The sequence below is a fragment of the Anneissia japonica genome, unplaced genomic scaffold (genome assembly GCF_011630105.1).
Source record: "Anneissia japonica isolate Jap-2015-1 unplaced genomic scaffold, ASM1163010v1 scaffold2991_len510020_cov192, whole genome shotgun sequence".
NCBI classification, from domain to species: Eukaryota; Metazoa; Echinodermata; class Crinoidea; order Comatulida; family Comatulidae; genus Anneissia; species Anneissia japonica.
Genome location: NW_022724693.1, coordinates 130,076 through 153,465, shown reverse-complemented (window position 1 = coordinate 153,465; position 23,390 = coordinate 130,076). Strand labels below are relative to the sequence as shown.

Sequence of the window (23,390 nt, the reverse complement as noted above, 5' to 3'; positions counted from 1 at the left end):
GACACGGTACATCAGAAATACATAATTTGCTTGAACAGTTAGTTCACTACAAGCCAAGTAAGTAGCTCTATGTGAGTACAGTATATGGAAAAGCATACACATTGCAATTTGGGCAGGTAATGCTTGAAATGCATCTAATCTTGATGGCACCTCAGACAATATAGAGATAACAAGTATGGTGACTCCGAAGAATAAAAACCATGAGGACATACTATAATTGATTCTAAGTTTTGTCCTTTATTAGAACATTTTCAAAAATGTTCCAATAAAAAGAACGAAACAAAGAATCAATTATGGCCTCATTTTGTCATTCTTCCGAGTCACCATACTCACATTCTTGTGAATAATCAGTGGATCCTTTGATATAGAGATGATAATAAAATTAATACCAAGCCTTCCTAATGCTGCACAATGAGAATTAGCTTCCTTTGAAGTAAAATACCATCCCTCACCTCTATACCTAATGATTTAGTCCTTGATGTAGTTCCTCATAAAAAGTTTTTTTGGGTAATATGTATTTCCATGTGGTAGCCATTAATTCTCATGCCTCTAACAAATTATTCACACTCTTGTATACTGTGTGTATTAAAGAAAATCCATTCTGATGACCTTCATAAATGTATAGTACTCCATGTTACATTGGGCCAGTTGGAAATATGGCTGTTTATTACGGTGCAGTTCGCCAATTAGACCTCTGAATCTGTAAAAATGTAGTTGTGTTTATGCAGGTTATGCTAGCAATGTTCTCCCAAAGTCATAACGAGGGAGGTGCTATATAGACAATCTTTAATAACATTTTTTATGTTTTGTGTGTTTCACTAATTTGTGTATTATGTTATAAAGGTTTTTAATATAACTAATCCATTTTAAATTATGTTATACTAAAAATATACATATTTTATTTTTTACTTAAAAGTAAAAAAGTCAACCTACTAATTACAAATTATTAACCAAATTTATTGTGAAGGTATTGTAATTAATACCCTTTTTTGGGGTTTTTATGTTCTTTCTGTTGTCTATGATGAGGACACATTTATTTTCTTCACAAACTTTTAGCATTATGCTCCTCTCTGTTTTACATACTTAAAAAATAAATTATAGATGGAATAAATAAATAAATAGAAATAGATAAACACATAGACAAACAAAAAGACTATAATAGAACTGAACAAAAAACAAATATATTGCTACTACTGTATTTGATGTATTAAGCCAAATGATATCCCTCCATATTAAAGAATTAATTTTAGTACTTCATGACTTCATCATAGAAATATCAGAAGCACTTGTGTAATGTCATAGAAGACATCTTTTTGTTTGAGGGACCAGTTCCAAATGTCAACTTGCCAAATCCGGTGGCTCACACATTCTTTGCATATTTTAACAGACTTGTTCATTTATACAGTACTGAAGTACAAATGTTCCATGCTGCTGAATTTGTACAATTCATGTATGGTGCACACTTTAGTCTTATGAATATTATATTATATTGTAATACATTAACTCAAACAGGGCCTACTACAGGGTGCGTTGTCTATACATAACAATATATGTCTAAACAGGTTCTATGACACAGGCATGCAAAACTATGTGTTCTTGGCTTCTGGCTAGCTTTGAAAGGCAGGATAAACAGATGGCTGTAATGTGCATAAAATTAGCATTTAAATTTTCAAATAAGCAGACCCATCAATATGTCCTGTTATGTTATACAGTTTTTTTTTTTTTTATAAGAACACATTTTATTAAACACTGAGGCTGAAATTGCTTAAAAATTAAGAAAAAAATAAGAACAAATTGAGGATGAGGTAAAATGTCAAATTTTTATTTTAAAAAAACTAGAAAAACCAAAAACAAAAAAATTATATCTGTACCTTATGTGCAGTAGGTGTGACTATGTAATACAGTACAGTCATTTGGGGCCATTTTTAACGGGGCCTTTTTTCTGGGGCCATTTTTCTGGGACCTACATTTCAGTACAGTGTATACTGCTCTATAACAAGTGTGTAAAATAAGAACAAAATAAGAACAGTTGGGCCTGAAATCGGCCAAAATATAAGAACAGTGGGCCTGGGCCAAATTTTACTGGTTCTTATAAAAAAAAAAGTGGATTTGGAGGAAAAAAGTGAGGTTCTGCACATGTTTCCCCAGTTCTCAAATATTTAAAAACTCTGATTAACCGTTCCCAATTTTTTTGTCAAATACTCTTAGAAAAAGCAGTTGTAAAACATATTTTAGAAAGGATTAAAATGGATTTTGATGCAGTAAATTTGATGCATTTTAAATTTACCATGGGGAAAGGATGCCAAGAGGCTGTCCTAATTGAGGTTAACACGGTCAATTTAATGCTACTCACAGCATCGCAAAAGGCCACCAGAGGCTGTGAATAGCATAATTGAATATTGCTTTAAATATAATTTGACAGTAGCATATTTTTTTAACAAAATGTTACTACTAGATCTTTAAAGTTATATTTTAACTTACGGTATTATATTTATTTTATTTTTTAAAATTTTATTTTGATCATCATCCAACAGCAAAAAGCCATTAACAGGATGTTCTAAATACAATACATATAAATATGAAAAATATATACAATAAATATACAATAAAATAAATTAATTTATATAAGTGGGTATGTTCACTAGTTATTTTTAATAAATGACCGTAATAATAATAATATATAATACGATTATTTTTAATAAATGACCTGTAAAAATAATAATAAAATAAGGTTATTTTTAATTAATGACCTGTAATAATAATAATAATATATAATAAGGTATACCTTTAGTTTATAATTTTGTTGCTAAAAATAAACAAACTCATTTGCGGTCCAAGAATTGAAAAGTTTGGTTATGCACAAAAAGTGAATATAAAGAAGACAGTTGAAACTAGATTTTAATGTGATGCTGTGATAGCTTATTCTTTCTTCATGTATTTTTTAATTGATCTACTTTTTGGGGTTAACATGGTCAATTTAATGCTACTCACAGCATCGCAAAAGGCCACCGGATGCTGTGAATAGCATATATTGAATATTGCTAAGTCTTTAAATATAATTTGACAGTAGCATATTTTTTTAACAAAATGTTACCACTAGATCTTTAAAGTTATATTTTAACTTACGGTATTATAAAATAAATTAATTTATATTAAGTGGGTATGTTCGCTAGTTATTTTTAAAAAATTACCGTAATAATAATAATAATAATAATACATAATAAGTTTATTTTTAATTAATGACCTGTAATAATAATAATGTATAATAAGGTATACCTTTAGTTTATAATTTTGTTGCTAAAACTTTAATAAACAATAAAGATACTCTATTTCTATTCCCTAAAATAAATCATTATTTCAAAATAAACAAGATATGAATCACTCACAAACCAGGGAGTTGTTATTTATCTAAATAACAACTCCCAGCTCAAACTACTAAAACATCAATTTATGTTGAATTTTTGATTTTTGCTATTTTGCAGCATTATAATTAGAAGATTTTTTTTTAAAATCAGTTTTATTACAATATTTTATCATTGAGGGCCTTTTTTTCAGGGGCCATTTTTTCCCGGGGTAATTTTTCCGGGGCCTGATTTTCAGGGGCCATTTTTTTCCAGGGCCATTTTTACCACACACCATGGGGGAAAAGATGCAACAAAACTTATAGCAATATTAATTGAAAGTTTTTTGCCTACATTGCTATCATACATATTACTACTATAAGGCCCAATAAAAAAAAAAATTAGTTTATCACCATCGCGTGCATGCCTTCTATGGTACTGGGAAAAAAACATTTTGAAAAAAAAAATTTTTTTTTTTGAAATTTATTTTTTTTTATATTTATTTATTTATTTTTTTCATTTATTTTATGAAATAGTTAGTTGATATTGTTTGCATTATCTAAATCATGTTTTACTTTGAATATCAATGCACCAGCAAACAAACCAAGGGTTATATTTGGCTTTAGCAAGATAAAAAATAAAATAAAAAAGCCTCCCTCCCTCATCACTTTTCCTGCCCAGATAGGGTGATAAACTAATAATTTTTTTATAGGGCCTAATCATAGTAAAGTTCTGCCATATAGCACTATGCAGTATTACATTGGATGCAAATTTGGAAACTCAAAAAAAAAACATGGAAAAAATTTGGTTTTAATATATCAATTACAGCCTCATCATCATCAACACCATCAACAGCACATACAACAAATTAACTAATTTAGAAATCTGTGTGAATACCAAGGTATGGGATAGATCATCATAATAAATGTGCTCACTAATAAAGAATGCTGTGACGTCAAGCCATTTTGCAAAAATACTGCACAAGCTAATACCAGTAGCTGCTAACTGCTCTTATAACAAGGTCATAAAACCCAACTAGGCCATTTCTATAAATAACCATCAGTTTCACAGCATGGTTTAATTGCTGAAGTGTGCCTATCAATTTCTACAAATTTAAACCTCAAATCACTAATAAAAATCTGAAAACCAATCTTTGTCAATTGTATTCCAAGGCTACGTGCACACAGCTTGAAGTTGATAATATTTAATATTAAATAAACAAAAATACAAATGTATTGGGACATGATGTATAAAACTGTTTCCATAGTTGTCTGTACAACCAATTTATAGCAACCTAATCCTTTCCAAGCCACTGGGGCTCATAGGGCTGGAGCTTATCCCCCAGTTTCTGTAGTGTGAAGCGGATGAGAGTTGTACTCCCCTGGACGGGACACTAGTCCATCGCAGGTTAGTCCCCAGCAGTTTGCTGGTACCCATTGATACAGCTCGGTGGACTGAAGCAATGTAGCTAAAGTGCCTTGCCCAAGTACACAAGCGAATCTGCACAGCGGAGACTCGAATCCCTGACCTTACTATTGAAAGCCCAAACCTAAACCACTGCGCCAAACTGCCACTACCATATATATAGCAACCTACTGTACCCATAATTCAACTCTCACCATCAGCTTGAACATAAGCTCTCTGTATGTAATAAACACTAGATAGACAAATGTGAAACAAATATTAGTCCTATTAAAAAATTAAAAAATAAATTAAAAAAAGAAGCCATTGAGTTTATAAATAGAAAAGAAAAGTTGATTACCACCAAATTTAAGGGACTATGCAAAAGAAAAGTACAGTATTGCCAAGTCCTTTAATTGACGGGATTTTTTTTTCCTCACGTAACTTTAATTGAATTTTCTAATGACCATTTTAAAAGGAATTTAAAGCCTTGATTTGCAGGAGAGTTAAATGGCTTGGTGGTTAAGATGCTTGCTTTAATCTCAGGGTCCTGGGTTCAATTCCTGGTTTGGTGTTAAGATTCTTGCCTTCCAATCTCAGGGTCCTGGGTTCAATTCCTATGACAGAAAGATTTTTCTCACTACTCAAACAACTCCACTCTTAGTTTATCAAGCATAATTGAGCCATGTTGGGGAACAGTTAGATTTATAATAGAAATTTAGAAATAGAAATGCAAGAAATATTTAATTAAATTTGAACACTAAAAATAAAGGTAAAAAAGGAACATGGTATACAGTCCTGTACTGTTGGATGTGTACAATGATGTAGTATTGCTAAAGCAATAGCCATTTTTTCAAGCACCAAACCAAACAAGAAATTTGAGTCAATGATTGACGCACCTACAGTCTATGTGCTATGACTTATTTCTTGGTTCAAGTTGGAGTTCATTGGTACGCCATCCATTTTAGTAAAGACACTGAGTACAGTATACTATACTACTGTACAACATCAGCTTTGAAAAGCATTATATTTCATACCCCATGCCAACTAAAATTAAGTGGCAATCTGTCACACCAAGAATAACAGTGCTCATGCACTTTAAAAATCATTCATTTGATGGTTCGAAAATAAATTAGTATAAGGTTTTCATATTACTATCTCCCTTGTAGGATTAATGAAACTGTTAATGGATACAGTAACTGTAATTATGATGTATTGATGAGGATGATGTACAGGCCTATTCAATTCCATTTAACTGTTTTTTATTACATCAGCTAAGTTAACATTGACAAAGGGTTCAATACAAAAATAGAAGCCTATTACACAAAAGGAAAAAAAATCAACAAGACAAAAAAAATATATCTGAAAAAAATATATAAACAAAATTAAAAATCCAACAAAAAGTGTTGATGGTGATAATAAAAAAATATGATAAAAAAAAAAATAAAAAACCGGAATCAGACTGATGATGGAATGCCATGACAAGTTCTTAAAATCTCATATTTAAAGATTTAAAAAAACATGAATAGTATGATAATATAAAATAATGATATTTTTTTTCCACACATTAAAGGATATAGTGAAATTAAAACAGTTTTGTAGTTTCAGCCCAGTCAAATAATAAGTGTGCATGAATCTTCTCTTAAAACAAAATTTTAAACGCACAACTTTTTATCTCCTGCATTCTTTAAATACCAGTCTCATCAACTTGTAACATGACCTAGTAGAACTAATTCTGCTGATGACTATGTATGAGGACTTACTCTAAGAACAGCTAGGATGATACGAGCCTCTCCAGACTGCACTGCTACTGTGCTGATGGCAGTCACTCCCCCAGATGACTCGGCCATCTTTTCCCTACTCGCAACTCTTCCCGAATATTATGTATCTCCAAGAAAGTTAAAATGCCAGGTTTATATGTGACAAATACACACATGCAAACACATACATATACATCACTGACACACAGAGGATATGTGTGTAAGCTGCCTCTACCATGGGCAACTCTGAGGCTGATGAACTGATCTGCCTGACTGTATTAGGATAACTGACATCTGAGAGCTCATAAATATTCATGAGTTGAAGTTATCAGAGATGGAATATTCTACTATTTCATGGGAGATTATTTCACAGTTGAATATAAGTATATTTATCTACTAAACTTTAGAAACTTTAAAATTAGTTATAAAGTAAAAACCTTCACTTTCTGGGTATTCATTATCTCATGTACAAATTGATTGATAATTTTGGGCATGTGTGAAAAAATTTCCACAAGAAAAAAGAAATCAGGAAGAATAAACAGCCACATTGTCTCCAGAGTTAGTAGTAAAACACTATCAAAAAATTTAACAAATCTCAAAATATAAAATAATGTACAACAAATATAGAAATGTATTCAATAACAATAAATTCCATCAAGAAATTACAGAAATTCATATCCAAAATTTATACATTCAAAAATAATATTGAAAAGACATGGCCATTCATAAATTCTATCTTAAAATATGTAGGTTTTAAAAAAACATCCAAAACATTCAATGGAGTTGGGAATGAACAACTACATCAAAATAACAGATCTGCGACTATGTTAATAATAATTACTTCTTAGAAATTGGTTCATCTATATTTAAACAAATTCATTGTAAATACTGCTAAAACAATTAATTAACGTTTACATAATGCTGGGAAAAACAATTCAAAATAAACAAATTTGTATCAATATCCAGCAAATTGAATGCAAATTAACACTCTTAGCATGAATGGGGGATTCGCACATTGTGGTTACTTAAATTTGTTAGTTTGTAAAGTGATGATATGCATTTAATTTATTTATTATCCTTCAAACCTTGATAAGTAATACAATAATTAAGCAGACATTATTGTCTAACACCATCTCATTCCATATAATTGCTACACGCTATTGCCGACAGCTTTCAGAGACGCTGATTGGTCGGTCGAATCAGGGAGCCTTCCAATTGCATCGGGGACTGCTACGCAGTACGACTACACTGAAGACACTGTAGCGACAGTGTAGCGATTTCTTTTTCCCTTTTTTTAGCAACTCCCATTCCAAGTAACCACTACCCAAGCTTCATGAAGCATCTAAATAATAAAGACTGAACTGAGCCTTACCTCATCTATTTGAGCTTCAAAATTTTTCAGTGTCCTCATTGCCTCATGTTCATGGTTTGAACTGTCAACAGGTCTAAAATCTCTAGGCACAGCTGCTGTGTTTTGTGCCTCTGCAGTGGTTTTAGCAATTACAGGTTCTTCTACAGGGATATCTGTTCGATTAAACTGATCGTATTCTTCAAATTTATCTGCAGGGTATGGAGAAACTGTTTGCTGAGCGTCTTTCCATAAGGTTGGTCTAACATGCCCAAGATTAGAATCCAGAATGGAAGAAGATGAACCCATGTTTGGTCCTGGTACTTGGTGTGTAGATAGACTTAAGACAAAAAAAAATATCGATCCTTCAACTCAGTTCAAATCAATATTATTAAAACTCATCTTGTAGCACATACAGTAGTCATAGTGTGTTACAGATGTTCCACATATTAATATGAAGAATAGTGTGTGTTGGGGACAAACAACAAATAAAGGGTTGACATATTTCAAAACATAAATTTATTTTAATAAATTTTTTGTATGGGCATTTAATTAAGACAGATTAACAAAGAAATAGTAAGAGCAAACATTTGTAAGTGTTTTCAACTACTTACTCTTTAATTTTCTTTAGAATTTCATCCTCTTCTTCTGGTCCTGCCAATAATAAATCCATCTCTAATTTTGTAATTTTCAGTTCCACTAGTTTTTGATTGATTATAGCATTGTCATGACCAAGATTCTGGTTTGTTTCATGTGATTCTACCAATCTAGCAAAAATAAAGCATATATATCAACTATTAACAAGCTATGTAATCACATATTTTATTTATTTTTTATTTCATTCCTTTTGGAGAGAAAATACAAAAATACTTTACAAAAGAGCAAACAAAAACACAGAACAAATTTCAAGGAAAAATAACATGGCAAAACTCACAAGAAAACCGAAATCAGTGCCAAGGAACAGCAAAAGGGGCAAGGCCACTGTCACCTAAAAAGGATGTGCTATTCTCTAATATCTTTAAAGTAACTGTATACCATTCTGTAAACTACAGTATTTGACATTTTTCTAGTTGAAAGTGGCATTTATTACAAGTTATAGTATAGTTCAAAGGTGATGATTTTGAGAAGATGGCAAGATAATAATTTTTTCTCACTATATTTGAGCTTGGCTCAAAATAATTAATAGAGTGATTAAATTTTACATTTTGTCCTTATTAACAAGAAAACGTATAGTGCGTATATAAAACCAGATTTCTATGAGGAACGAGGTCCTAAAACAAAATGGAAATTGGACCTAGCATTGGATGTAGCATTGGATGCTTTATACTTGCTGTATACTTGCTCGAAAATTGATATAAGCAGAAATCTAGGATAGTTCATTTAAAAGATCATAATTATTGCATTACATTGACATAGAAATAATATGATATAACTTATCATAAAACAGAAACATAAAAATCTATTCAAAGTCACAAGCAAACCTAACTTAAAAAAGATTCCTTTACATTTACAATGGTCAGTTCATTTTGTGTTTACAATGGGTCTTTCTTAACAGAATCAGATTAAAAAACTTACAAATAACAAAAAACACAGAAAAAAATACTCTTAAAATGATATAATCATTTTAATTACATTATGGGAATAATGTTTTTTGTTTTATAAACTGGTAATTGTTGATCAGTAAACAAATTCTCAAAAATATTCTCATTAACTTGAACTGTTTACCTGTAAGGTGAGGATGAAGGCACTGCCAACCTATCCAGCAATGCTTCACCCATTGCAACTGTGTCTACATATTTCTTGTGTATAGAATCTTGCTTGGTTCTATAATAATGCAAATTCCTCTCTGAAAAGTTGTCATCATTAAAACCATCTCTCACAACTGCAGAAAAATCATCAATCTCACGACCCAACTAGAAGACATAATAAAAAACAGCATAGACAATTATGACACATTGATAGTCGCATAGAAAAATAAAATCACAATAAAATATTTATAAAAATATATTTCTAGGCTTAGATTATCACCAAGACCACTTTTATCGGAATTATAGACATTTCTGACTTATGCATTTGCTAAGGTTGGTTAAAACTACAATTTTTACCAAGCTACCTTGAAAGATTTTTCACTCACATTAAAAATGGTTAAATGTAATAGTTTATAAATGGTCAAAAATAAGCTTAGTTGAAAAATACATACTCTTTCTGCATTGTTATTAAACATAAGTGACACAGAGAGTCTTGAGGCCTTCTCCTCACTTTCTTTTACAAAGCTTTTCCAAGCAAGATGAAGCCTCTGAACAAAGGAATCATTGGGAACAGTGTCATACCCCAGGGACCGTCTTATCATCAGACCAGCATTCAATAACTGCTTACTATAATTATAGGTTCTCTGAAGAAGAATAAAAATTGATGCAGACAAAATGTAACTTTCTTGAATTCAATTACTGTTGTGTTCATCATCTGAATTATTCATTTAACATAGCTAGCACAGGGTACTGTATGACTCTGTCCCATGTGTAAGATATTTTGTAAATACGTTATGCAGGAAGACAAGTGAGAACAAAACATTTGTTTTTGATGTTATAAATCTTGCCTACACTGGCAGGCAAGTGCTTGTTGATCTTTAGTTTATAGAATGCCAACATACAGAAATACAAACAAACAAGACATCTGTTGTCCACAATCATAATTGTTGCGGCGCCTACGTTACATGAGGAAGTTGTTAATTGTGACAACAACTCCCTGGTTACATCCTATAACTTGTAGATGACAGTAATGTGTTGAAAACCATTAAAAGAAGTTTGAATAAAAATACAATTACACAATTAATACATAAAAAGCATTTGTCTTAATAATATGTAGTGTATATTGCTATAGTTGGGTAAATATTTTGTGTTCACTTTTAAGTCAACGGCAGCGGAACGTTTTTGAAAGTGTGGGGGGGGCATTTCATAAGGTAATCAACTTGGTATGAAAGCAAAGTGAGGGGGCTAGGGGTAGGGGTTGCCAAGGGCCCCTGGTTGAGGTCCAGGGTGTGCCCGCTGGAAGCTATGGATATTTGATGAATTTTGGTGGATTGTATTAGTTATTTTTTAGGCATCAAGCTACTGTCATAACATAATTGTTGTATTTTCAAGGTCGAAGTCAAGATTGTTTCCACGATCACAATGAATTATTCATCATGAGAGGGATATTATCGATATGGTATTTCCCAATGAAAACTTCTCTTTTCCCCCGACGGATAAATATTACGCTTCTAGAAGCCTGGGAATGGTACTTCAACAGCTGGGTCCAGGAAGTCGAAATAGAGGGGGTCCAGAGAGGGACTTGCACAGATAGAGTGTCTATCCGCCTCAGCCCCACCATGGTTGGGGTTAAGGTAAGAAAAAAATTATGATTATGGCACCGCTAGATGGCCGGCTCTGCCACTGTATAGTATAACATTTGACCTAGCCTATCATTTTGTTTCACAAATGACTAATTCGTAATGTCAAGCGAAAAGGTTTTTACTACAGTTTTTACAACCTATAATACACTAATTACAATGTACAATACCATAAATTATGTGGTTAACATTCAAAGGACTTTATTTAAATAAATGGCCTAATTAAGTACCTTATTGTTTTCATTAAATTAGATTGAATTTAAATGTGGTTATATTACATCAGTTTTATGGTTTACTGTAAGCCAACCAGTTACACTTACATCTTCATCGTTAACATAAACAGAACTAAAGTGTTGCACCATGTGCTATACCTCTGCCCTGTGCCTAAATACAGAACTTGCGCAAGGTGAGAGTGAGCGATTCCATTGCTTTCTTCATGCTCAAGGATATGTTTCAAGGCAACTTTACAGACTCGCTTTAGACGTCAATCAATATAGTACACACTGGTTGCTCAAATCAAAAAGAGAACTTGTAATGTTTGTTTTGAAAAAATCCATATTGTAGGGCCTATTATAATAATAATTGATTGATATATAAGGTGAGAATTAACAACAAGGTCTCTAAGACCCAATAATAATAATAATAATAATAATAATAATAATAATGACATTACTCATTGTGAAGCTCATGTACATTAGATTTACCTCTGCCGTTATTTCTAAGTTAGAATGATCTTTTTTTCGCTGTTCTGCCTCAATGGCCGTACTTCCAATATCTGCATGGGACCTTGTCACAACATCACACAACTCTTCTAGCCATACTATTCCCTATAAGAAATTAAGAATAACATTTCATGCATAATAACCACTTGCTCAGGAACTATACCTTCAGGTAGTATCATTTTGAGATATAGAGTATTGCAATTATAATACTTAGTAAAAGTGAACCAAAATTGTTGTTCATATACAAATTTACAATTATGGTAGATCTTTGATATCTAATGACAAGCGGAAATTTAATTTAGCTCTCTTTCAACTTGACCACAGCTGTCCCTTATACTTTATATAATGTTATCAACAAATGCAACTAAAGACTGACAATTATGACTTTCCTATTCTTCTTTGTCTACCTCAGCCATTTGATATTATTTTATACGAATACAAGGATAATAAAAATATAAAGAACTCATCTAGGACTCATTTGAATCCTATACAATACAATGGTCGGTTGCTAATGGAAATGGAGCGATGCACTTGCGACTCATGACATTTCAAATTAAGAATATCTATGTCATGAGAGTGCACAATATTCGTATATTCAGAGTATACGAAATCATTTCTATAATTATATAAAAATTGTTTTTTGAAAAAAAAAAAAAGTGAATTACACGAGATATGCAAGACAGTGGTTGCATGTAAGCACACTGTCCTCTCAGCATTATACTGAGGTGAAACATAGGAAATGAAGCAAAGAGAGCATTCTGGGGTTTACCTGAACTGCATCTTCTTCACAAGTTCGGAGCTGTAAAATTTGTTGTAACTTCAGTTTCCATAAATCTGCCAACTCATTGACTTGTTTTTTCTGTTTGTTTATTTCATGGATAGAAGTAGTCACATGACTTTTCTGATTCTCACAATTCGGTGTGATGTCCTTACCAAATGCATTCCGTATGGGACTACTCAGCAAATCTAGTAACCTGTCCCCCTCCCTCTCAGTCTGTTCAATGGACAATGCTGAAGAAGAAAGAAGTATATACTATAAAATTTATACTAGATAAATCAAATTTTAATCATAATGACGATGTAGCTTGGTGGTTAACCTGCCAATCTTCTCAAAACTTTACAATAACTTCACTCCCTAAGCCCCATAAAGAAACTAAAGCATCATTCCATCCAGTGGCGAGTGTACTTGCTGTTAGATATGATAGAAATTTTTTTTTTAAATATATAAACAGTTGTTTTTAATTACAAATTAAAAAAGATAGCATCAACAGTTTAATATCCAATAATCATGTCCCAAAGTTTAACCCCAGTATTCTTAAAATGAACTTTAGACGCAAATTACGTCATTTTGTATTTTTAAAACGAACTTCAACTAGCACTATGACTATATGACTCGAACCTCGACTAAAATGATACCTTCGCAGGCCAATTTTTTTTAGTCAGCCTAGGGTCAGGCTAAATCGCCGACTTGAAATATTTACCCCACTAAAAACATGTTTTTTTGTAACTCACAATAATAGAATAAAAATGATTGTATAAGGAGTCTGATGTATCTTTGGTGTATTCAAGAAAAAATACACTAAGTTTAGCTTTCAAACGTGAAATTAACCTGTTTTACTAAGCACATGCGATAGTTCCTGATTTGCACAAAATCCCCTCACGTTGCAGTCGCATAGCTTCACCGTAACAACTACAAAGATGGCGCCGCCCTCGCTCGTGCTCATCAGTTCTCCAAAGATCGTTACATATTAACGATTAATATAGTTATTATTATAGAAAATTAATTAAGAGAATGATGGTCTATTATGAATTATGAAGAAATATGTTTTTGACGCCAGGCGGCAGCTCAATATTTATCCGCATTACCAGATCTCTAAAATTTGTCTGCTATTGTAGGAGCGGTTGGCGCACCGGTTGTGGCTTGGACTCCCAACCTTGAGGTCGGGGTTCGAAACTCTGGCTGTGCAAATCGCTTGTGTCCTTGGGCGAGGCACTTTATCTACGGTTGCCTCTCTCCATCCAGGAGTACAAGTGGGTACCTGGTAGGTTCCAACACAACCTGCGCTGATTACTAGCTGCAATTTATGGAATGATAATAAAATTTCATTTACTAATTTAATTTGGTGTTTCAATGTGTTCCATATGTGTTTGATCCAATGACCAGGGTAGTAATGTGAAGCGCTTAGAGGCCTTGTAAAGGCATGAAGCGCTATATAAGAACGACATATTATTATTATTATTTTTAAAATTAGCCCTTTTTATTGGTTAGTTTGATAGGCGTTGCTTGCCAGCTGTCTTCAGCCAAACTAAAACTTGTCATAGAACTTCGACTACGTTGTTATGAATACAAGTTTAAGTTGAAGTTGGATCTAGGACTAAATGAAGTTCTAGTTCGAAGTTTGACTAAAGTTTGTTTTAAGAATACGGGCGTTAGTTCTGGAAATCGTGAATAAACCACATTATTTTGGTAGTTAATTCCATTAAACAATGTATGCACAAATAACTTAATACAAGAGTGCTGTAATAATAATAATAATATTAATAACGATTTTTAAAGCGCAAACATCACCACCAAAATTGGTGCTCAAGGCGCAGTGTCAAACAACAGGTAGAGAACAAACAGGAATCATAAACAACAAAGGTAAACATGTTTTTTTAAATTATTATTTTATTATTGAAAATGTACTTTCACTCCCCAACAACTAAGCCTTAAAATATCTAATTTAAAATGAATGGCCTCTATTTTTAAAGATTACATACTCATGTATCGGGAAATACTTACTTGAATTTCAATATTTTCTAAAACTTAGCCAATTTGCCACAACTTGCCTCAAATATTCAAAACACACAAATAAATGTTATATATAGTAGTATATGTAATAAAAACATAAATCCGATATATTTTTGGACTATATGATCAAACCTCACTGTAAAGATCAATCTGTATTTATAAGATGAAATATATTTTTATTATTCCTTGCTAATCAAACTTTCACCGAATGATCACATGTTCTCATTAAGCAAATGTTTATGGAAAACATGTAGGCCACGGAGACAATAAAAATAGTATAACAATAAATAATTTTACAACTAATCATTATTAAACAGAATATTAGGTTCCTGCTTTAAAAAATGAAACAAATAATATTCTGAAAATATAAACCATTCCATTGAGAACAAATCTAAGTACAAATTCATCAGGTCCTCACTGATTCTGAATGATTGTTTTGATCAATGGGAAAATATAAAGCCAAGCTTATGCCGCCCTTGTGACTCAACTCAACTCTGACATCAACTAGTTGTCGGTAGCGCTTTTGTTGATTTTTACTATAAAATACAACTAGTTGCCATGCAACGATGTAATTTGATACACTTTTAGTACATGCTACCCACACAGTTAATAGACTAGAATTACTCATAGGCGTAGATCCCGGGGAGATGGGGGATATATCCCCCAATATTTGACAAGTGGGGGATGATCCATTGTATCATCCCCCCCAATATTTTGACTATGTATGGGATAATATGGAGCTTTACACACTTCAAAAGACTGTCACAGAAATAAATTGCACTGTCTTATGCGCTTACAAAGATGAAAATTAGCATAATGTATTAATGTTGATAACAAAATTATTTTGTCTGGTAACAATCTCTCTTCTTTCCTTAGATGTTAGATGTGCTTGCAAAGAGAGCCACATTTCACACTGAAGGGTGTGTACGACATCAGTAATGTTATGTCAATTCCAAGAATGTTTAGGGTTATATCGGTTGATGAGGAATTTATTGATTAGGCCTATAATAGCAAATTGCATCAATTTATTTTGCAAAAACAAGGTCTTACCTCTCAAAGAAAAATAAGCACTGTAGGCCCTGTCTCTTATACACATCTAGATGTGTATAAGAGACAGGAATTACTGTGTTACTATGTCACATGACCATGACCATTCAACTGCTTGTCAGATGCAGGTAAATAGAGCATGGGCAACTGCAAGCAACAGAGAACTGGCAATTGGAGCATTCTCTCATGTCAACTTAAATCGCACGACTCACAGTTGCTCACCACATGCTCACAGTTGCTGGCAATTTTCCAAAGGTCAGTTGATGTCAATTGAGTTGAGTTTGAAAAATAGTCTTACAAATTCAAAATTATACTTGCCAAATTGCCAAATAATACATATTGTTGTTGAAAATGGAAACTTCAGTCAATGTTTACAACATGACAAATAACATGAGTAACTTACCAACAGCATGGCAGTTTTCATCAATATTTGTAAGAACTTGTTTCACCATATCAGTGGTATCTGCTGATACGTCTCCTCGAAACGTCTCAATTAAATCCTCAAGACTATGGGTACTCTGAAATTATAAAAGCATTTGAGCCTTAAGATCAGATACAAAGATGAGAAGGACCTTTAACTTGATAAATACAAGTTTAGCCACTTCAAAATTCATTGAAGAGTTGACAAATTCAGATTCAAAAGAGGTTTATTATAAAAGTTGTTTAATAATGTATACTTATCAATATTAAGTACACTTAATGGCAATACTGTTTGTTAATAAGAATGTCAAATAAAAAAAACTTTACTAGTAGAGCTTTCAAGCTTGTAGAACATTACATAGTTCTATCCTTTAATTGGAAAATTGTACTTTTGTTTCATGAGAAGCGTCACCTACATTTTCTAAGGCACGGTGAAAACACACAGAACAGATAAGCAGATTTCTTCGTTTTTCAAGTCGACTGGCAAAGTTCCTGCAAACAGTGTCCATATTGTCTTTTTGAGCTGCAACACTTTCCGACGACAGTCCGCCATATTTTATCATACTATTAGCAACATAACGTAGCTCAGCATAGGTTGCATACGTTTCCTATGGTTAGAGAAAAAAGTGTTCAGTTACATAAAATCAGGTGTCATGTTAGTAGTCTATGAATGAGTGATATACTTAATACCAAGATGAACCAGCAATTGCCAATGTTCTTGCAAATCAGAACACCCCTCAAATAATAGAATCATCATTTCCATGTACCATATAAGAATGCTCCATATACCAAGGCAGTCTCATTACATTTTAATTGGAAAATATGAATATGTATGCATTAGACAACATCAATAAGTATATACATGATTTCTTAATATTCAATTTACAAATTAGAGTATGTTCAGGCATGAGGGAATTTCATATTTTTTCACTTGTCCCTGGACAAGTATTTTTAAAAGATGCACTTGTCCTGAAGACAATTTTATTTGTCGCAATATTACTGCACAATAATCATAAAAAATAACACAAAAGTAAAGTATTTTTGCTATGGCCCTACAACATTAATAGGCCTACGTGCATACTGCATTGATCATGCAAAAATGTTTTCTTACTTTTTTTAATTTGCAAGAATTTCAATAATGTATAATATGGATAGATTCAAATAAAATAAACATTATTAATAATATTCTATGTATGAGTGTGTTGATCATTTTCTTTATTGCATGTTTAAAAGCCGTCGTCACAACTGCAAGTAAAAATTTCTCAGGCCTGGTTGATTCCCACAATACATAAATTCTTAGCCACACGCTGACAGGGCTGTGTTTCATGACGTTATTTGGGAGGGGTGGGCGTGGACATACAGTATCATATGTTTGTACCCGTTTGCAGATCTTAATCAATTGTAATACTAACTCAAAGTATTTTTGTTTTTTTGCAGAGGATACAAAAAAAACTAATTCAAATTGCACGGGAAAACCTCTAGAAAAATAGATGCGCAGAATCGTAAATACTTGTATTCCTACTATCAAGGCCTCAATTTTCTGCAAAATATCCATGGAAATCAGCTCATATTTTCGAAATGCGGCGATGGATTTCTGGGCCTAATATTTTATGCGGGGAATATTTCACAGCCTGACACATCGTCATTTCATTTATTGCAAAATACATAAAATTGCTTACCTCTCAAAGAAAAATAAGCACTGTAGGCCTATAAACTCTGTGCAAGTGCCGAAGGGACAAATCCCTTCTAGAGAATCTCTGAGACGGCAAAACTTTTGAGACGGGAAAATGATTCAGTTATAGGCCCTAAACCCTCAATTTTTAACTCCAGTTTTACAAGATATGGATTTTATATGCACGTTATCTCCATCCCTCAGAAGTGAATGATTTTTTAATTACTTTAGCAACTTAAATAACAATTTAACTACCCTTTCTTAGTCTGTCTGGACATGGTCTAGATTGCCTTCCCCACACGCGCAAATGATATAAACTAGGCCTTTTTTAAAGTCGGCCTAATGGCTGCTGTTCGTATTCGCACTCAAAAGTAATTACTAGTCTTGAAGTCCAGACATTTCATGTCGTCTAACTCAACTAATCAACTAATGGTTGTGCGCCCAAAGTCTTTAAATAAGTCTGGTATTTATAGACTAGACCAGTGCGAATTTATATTGTAAACAGACCACGTGCAGCAGGCTCAGACGGTTGACGGCTAACAAGTACGATATCGTGCGAAAATATCTACCTGTCGTAGGTGTAATGTGTACTCATATGACAGATCTGGCTAAAATTTAACAATTTAAAATTAATTTTCAATCTTTACTGAAGAAAATAAATTTTAAATTGAGTAGGTCTACATTTTTTCTTTTAACCGTCAATAAATCACGCTAGTGTTGGCGACTCTAAGTGGATGCACAATGTGAGGGGCGTACCATGGCACAGCCAGTTTCTCTGTTTGATATCTCTTTGTGCGCTGACAATTTGTTAATAAAATATGCTGTGTATTGCCAAGAGTCAGACTTTTTATAAGTACTGTGAAATCATTACGCATTACATCGTGAAGTAGCCTATTCTAAAAGTGCGTGCTTGTCCACAGATAAGTGGTCCCTAAAAATACTTGTCGACTGACCGTAAAAAACACTTGAAGAGTGTCCCACTGTAGGTGTTGCAACATTTTAGTGACACTACATGTTCTATCATAGTTTCTACAGACAAACCTGGCAGCTCTACATCGCACAGATTCCAGCATTTGGGTGGGGTCATTACTTGAAGGGTCCCATACGGTGCAACTATACTCTAAGTGCGGTCTTAGTAGTGATTTATAAGCTGTAGCTTTTAGCTCAGTATTATCATAGAGCAAAACCTGTTTCTTTGCTCTATGGTATTACAGGGATGTAGGTTACCAACAATTAAGCAACATGGACCCACACCAAACCTTACATGTATTTTGTGATGGCATTGCTTCTCTTTAGCTAATAGTTTGTTTTTGTCAGAGGTTACTTTGGTTAAGTTTATTTCATCCATGTAAGATACTGTGTATGACCTCAAACTACATTGCAGTAGTCAAAAAAGGGTAAAGGTAAAGGTAGTCCCGTATTCATTACTGAACGTAGGGGAATGAGCTGTGAGCCCATTGTACTAAGCCTCGGTACTGTGTGGTAGGGTGGCCAGTTCCTTCCAAAAAAGGGTAGGAGATGATTGATTTGTGGTATGTTATAAATTGGATATCTTAAGGGAGAATAGTTTTGTGTAAAAAATGATTAAATCTGCTTATTTATAAAATACTCCAATAAGATACGTACAGTACATTTTAACTCCATTTTTTCATGGTCTCTTCTAAGCTGGTCAGCTGACTGAAGATTGTCACCAATGGACGTTTGTGAAGCTAGCAACTTCTCACCTGGTCCAATAATCCAATCAACCACCTGTTTACAGTAGGTAAATGTAAATTGAATTATAAATGAAGGATTGCCTCATGTTTGCAACAAAGGGAGAATGAACATCATTTATAGCTTGAATCCATACACTTTCCAAAACTAGATAATGACAAACCTATTGTCTATTTCAGTAGCGGCATCAACCTCTAGTATAGCAAAGATTTTAATAAAAATTGTATGTAATAGTATGTAATGTTGGTATAGCTTTATTTGGTATTACTATATAATGTAGTACATATTTGAAATAGTTTTGAATTTTTAGATGAGATTCCTGATGATGACATAATTATTGTTGAAATATTGAATCCCGACACGATGGCGTACATTTCGACACTTGGGATATGTATTATACTATCTTATCTGAGATCAATCAGTGGACCTTTCTCAGTTAAAAATAAAATTCAGATTAAAATAAATTTTAAAAATTTATAGAAAATTCAGATTCATGCAATAATACTTTAATTCAATAAGTGATGTTCTATAACTATTACACTAATCTAATGCTTGCAGGAATGTCAACTACTACTGACTCTCAGAAGGCACATCCCAATAAAAATCCTCTGTTTGACATTCAAGGCATGTTTTAGCCCACAGCCCAAATTAAATGTCAAGCACACAGACGCGACACATGGGGCCCAAGGAAATTAAGTCACTAAATCACGTCCAATATTTTGTGTGGGTGATAGCGGAGATCAGAAGAACCATGCCAGCTTGATTCTTTTGTCAACCGAGAGAAGATACCACTTTATTCAAAAAAGATTCTTCATACCACCCACAAAATAAAGTTAAATATCCTAATGATGAAATAAATATAAATTTGAAACACTTAAATATAACAGAACCACAAAATTTATCGAATCTTTCAATAAGTTAAAGATAGAAAAAATAAATGATTTACAGACATTTTACTACAAAAATTTGCCAGCAGAAATACTGTATATGAATGTAGGTAAGAATGGCCCCTTCACTTTTGTTAAATATCAAATGAATGAATTAACTTTACATGTTATAAACAATGCAAATAAACAGTAGTTAAAGCATGTGGATCAATTGTGTGTTTGAATCACAAGTTCATGTATGGGAAAAGGNNNNTCATGTATGGGAAAAGGGAGAGGCTTACTTTCTCGCAAACTTAGCAATAAATTGTCTGCTTAGAGTTTATTCAAAGAAGTATTGCTTTTAGTAAACTGAATAATTAGGAATACATTTATTTAAGCATAATTTAGTTGCATACTTGGTTTTTACTCATCACTAACTAAATCCAAGTGCCTACTACTGGCTTAGAATTATATATAGTTATGTATGGCAATTATGCTAAGAATTAAAATGACGTGTGATTGTGAGGGTCTAGATGTGTATAAGAGACAGTTACTAGCCCTAGAATACAAAATATTAAATACAACAAACCTCCCAAAACACACTGTAGAAAATCTAACAATTCAATTGTGATTGATTGACTTGGTATATCAATAAGAAAATTAAATACATTCATAACTATTTTTTGGTTAAAATTTAGATTTTATTATGAAAAAATACTTGCAAATACAACACAAACCTCTAACACACTGCAAACCCCATTTAAACCATATAATTATGATTGTAGAACTCTCTTTTTCTTAAAAAAAAAATAATAATAATTTTATGTTCATACTAACCGACTGTTTGTGAGGTTTACCAATACACAGATTAAATTTCTGGAAAATTGTGATTCCTCTACCGTGAAATCGGCCACAAGTAAATTATTTTAGTATTAATAAATGTATGATTTATGTTGATTTATTGATTTTGTTGTTCTATTTTTTAACATTTAAATGGAAAAAAAAAATAAAAAGATAAATAAAAAGTGTAATTCATGGCTTTTTATTTATCTTTGAATATTTTATTATTGAATATTAATTCTTGCAAAAAGTAAATTGTAAATGGCAATTTGTTTGATGTTAGATTCATTTTAAAAACTAAATTATTTAAGATACAAAAATGCATATATTGACTCAAGAAAATCAGTTTTAATACAGAATTTGATTATTGGGGCCATTTTGACCTACATGTCATATGGGGCCATTTTTACCGGGGCCATTTTTTCCGGGGCCATTTTTTCCAGGGCCATTTTTTCCGGGGCCATTTTTTCCGGGGCCATTCTTACCGTACACCACTGTATATGGGTAATTGAAAGAAGCAAAACTTTCAAGTTGTCATATTTGTAAATAAGTACAAATGTTTTGATAGTATAATATTGTACATGAAACTATTGACTATGCACATATAACAAAAGTAAACTAATGCATATGCCACAATTTTTATGCACATTTGTTTAGTGTAATTTTAATTTTGTTTTTCTTCATTCATATTAAGTAAATTTTCAACGATCTGAGGAAATAATGCACCTCATCAAAATTTCCCCGGTGCCCAAACATCGGGTAGCAACCCATAGGTTGCGGAACGGTGGAACTGTTCCACACATATTGATCTTCTATCCCCTTACACACCTCAACAATAAAACAAGTTTACAACATCCTGTACTGCAATAGGTGTACGGTAAGAATGGCCCCGAAAAAAATGGCCCCGGAAAAAATGGCCCCGGAAATAATGGCCCCGGAAAAAATTGCCCCGGTAAAAATGGCCCCATATGACAGGTAGGTAAAAATGGCCCTAATAATCAAATTCTGAATTAAAACTGATTTTCTGGAGTCATTATATGCATTTTTTTATCTTAACTAATTTAGTTTTTAAAAGGAATCTCCCCAATAATCAAATTCTGTAACACACAATTGATCCACATGCTTTAACTACTGTTTATTTGCATTGTTTATAACATGTAAAGTTAATTCATTTGATATTTAACAAAAGTGAAGTTTGTGGTTAAGTTATGAGTTGCATATTTTGGTAGTTAAAGTACTGTATACTGTATATCATTCCTCTACTTTGTTAGTGAAATAACGTTTTTAAAACTTTTATTTCTATTATCAAAAAATGTTATTCAGTGGCCATTGTTTTTCAATTATCTCTCAGAACATTATTTGCATCTGCTGTAATTGTTAAAAAACAAATGCTTTTAAAGAAATAAAAAAAATCACATATTGATCTCAGTTCAAAGGAAAAAATAAAACTTATAAGAGACAGCTCCTATTATACGCCTTTAATTCATTCATTGTAGATTTTAGTAATCACTGTGCTTATAGTTTAATTTTTTTTAGTTTTCTAAATTTATTTTAATTTTTAAAATGACTTACATTAAAAATCACTTTCAATTAAATACTTCCCTTTAATAATAATAATAATAATTATTTTATTTTAGTAATCACTGTGCTTAAAGTTTAATTGTTTTAATAGGTATATTTTAGTTTTCTAAAATTATTTTCTAAAATTATTGCACAATGGGTAAAAATAAGAATATAAATGACTAATTCTATAAAAAAGTATTTATCATACATGTATATGGTTTACAAATTGAATTCTTAATAATTATCATTAATTTACATTTACAGTATTTATATTATATAACTGAGATAATAATTTGAATGTCTTGAATTCTTAATAATTAACATTAATTTACATTTACAGAATTTATATTATATAACTAAGACAGTTATTACTAAAATAAAATATTATTATTATTATTAAAGGGAAGTATTTAATTGAAAGTGATTTTTAATGTAAGTCATTTTAAAAATTAAAATAAATTTAGAAAACTAAAAAAAATTAAACTTTAAGCACAGTGATTACTAAAATCTAATAATTA

General features: G+C 32.1%; 1 protein-coding gene across 1 annotated transcript in view; it reads right to left on the bottom strand.

Moving 5' to 3' along the window:
* Positions 1 to 23,390, bottom strand: part of LOC117112524 (triple functional domain protein-like) — a 57,282-nt gene that overhangs the window by 16,103 nt on the left and 17,789 nt on the right. The window contains exons 9-17 of the mRNA XM_033255606.1: positions 19,517 to 19,639; positions 16,635 to 16,826; positions 16,202 to 16,316; positions 12,730 to 12,971; positions 11,943 to 12,065; positions 10,051 to 10,242; positions 9,576 to 9,763; positions 8,465 to 8,617; positions 7,875 to 8,190 (exon numbers count right to left, since the gene is read on the bottom strand). Of these exons, the coding sequence (XP_033111497.1) occupies positions 7,875 to 8,190; positions 8,465 to 8,617; positions 9,576 to 9,763; positions 10,051 to 10,242; positions 11,943 to 12,065; positions 12,730 to 12,971; positions 16,202 to 16,316; positions 16,635 to 16,826; positions 19,517 to 19,639 (1,644 nt within the window). The remainder of the gene's footprint in view (positions 1 to 7,874; positions 8,191 to 8,464; positions 8,618 to 9,575; positions 9,764 to 10,050; positions 10,243 to 11,942; positions 12,066 to 12,729; positions 12,972 to 16,201; positions 16,317 to 16,634; positions 16,827 to 19,516; positions 19,640 to 23,390) is intronic.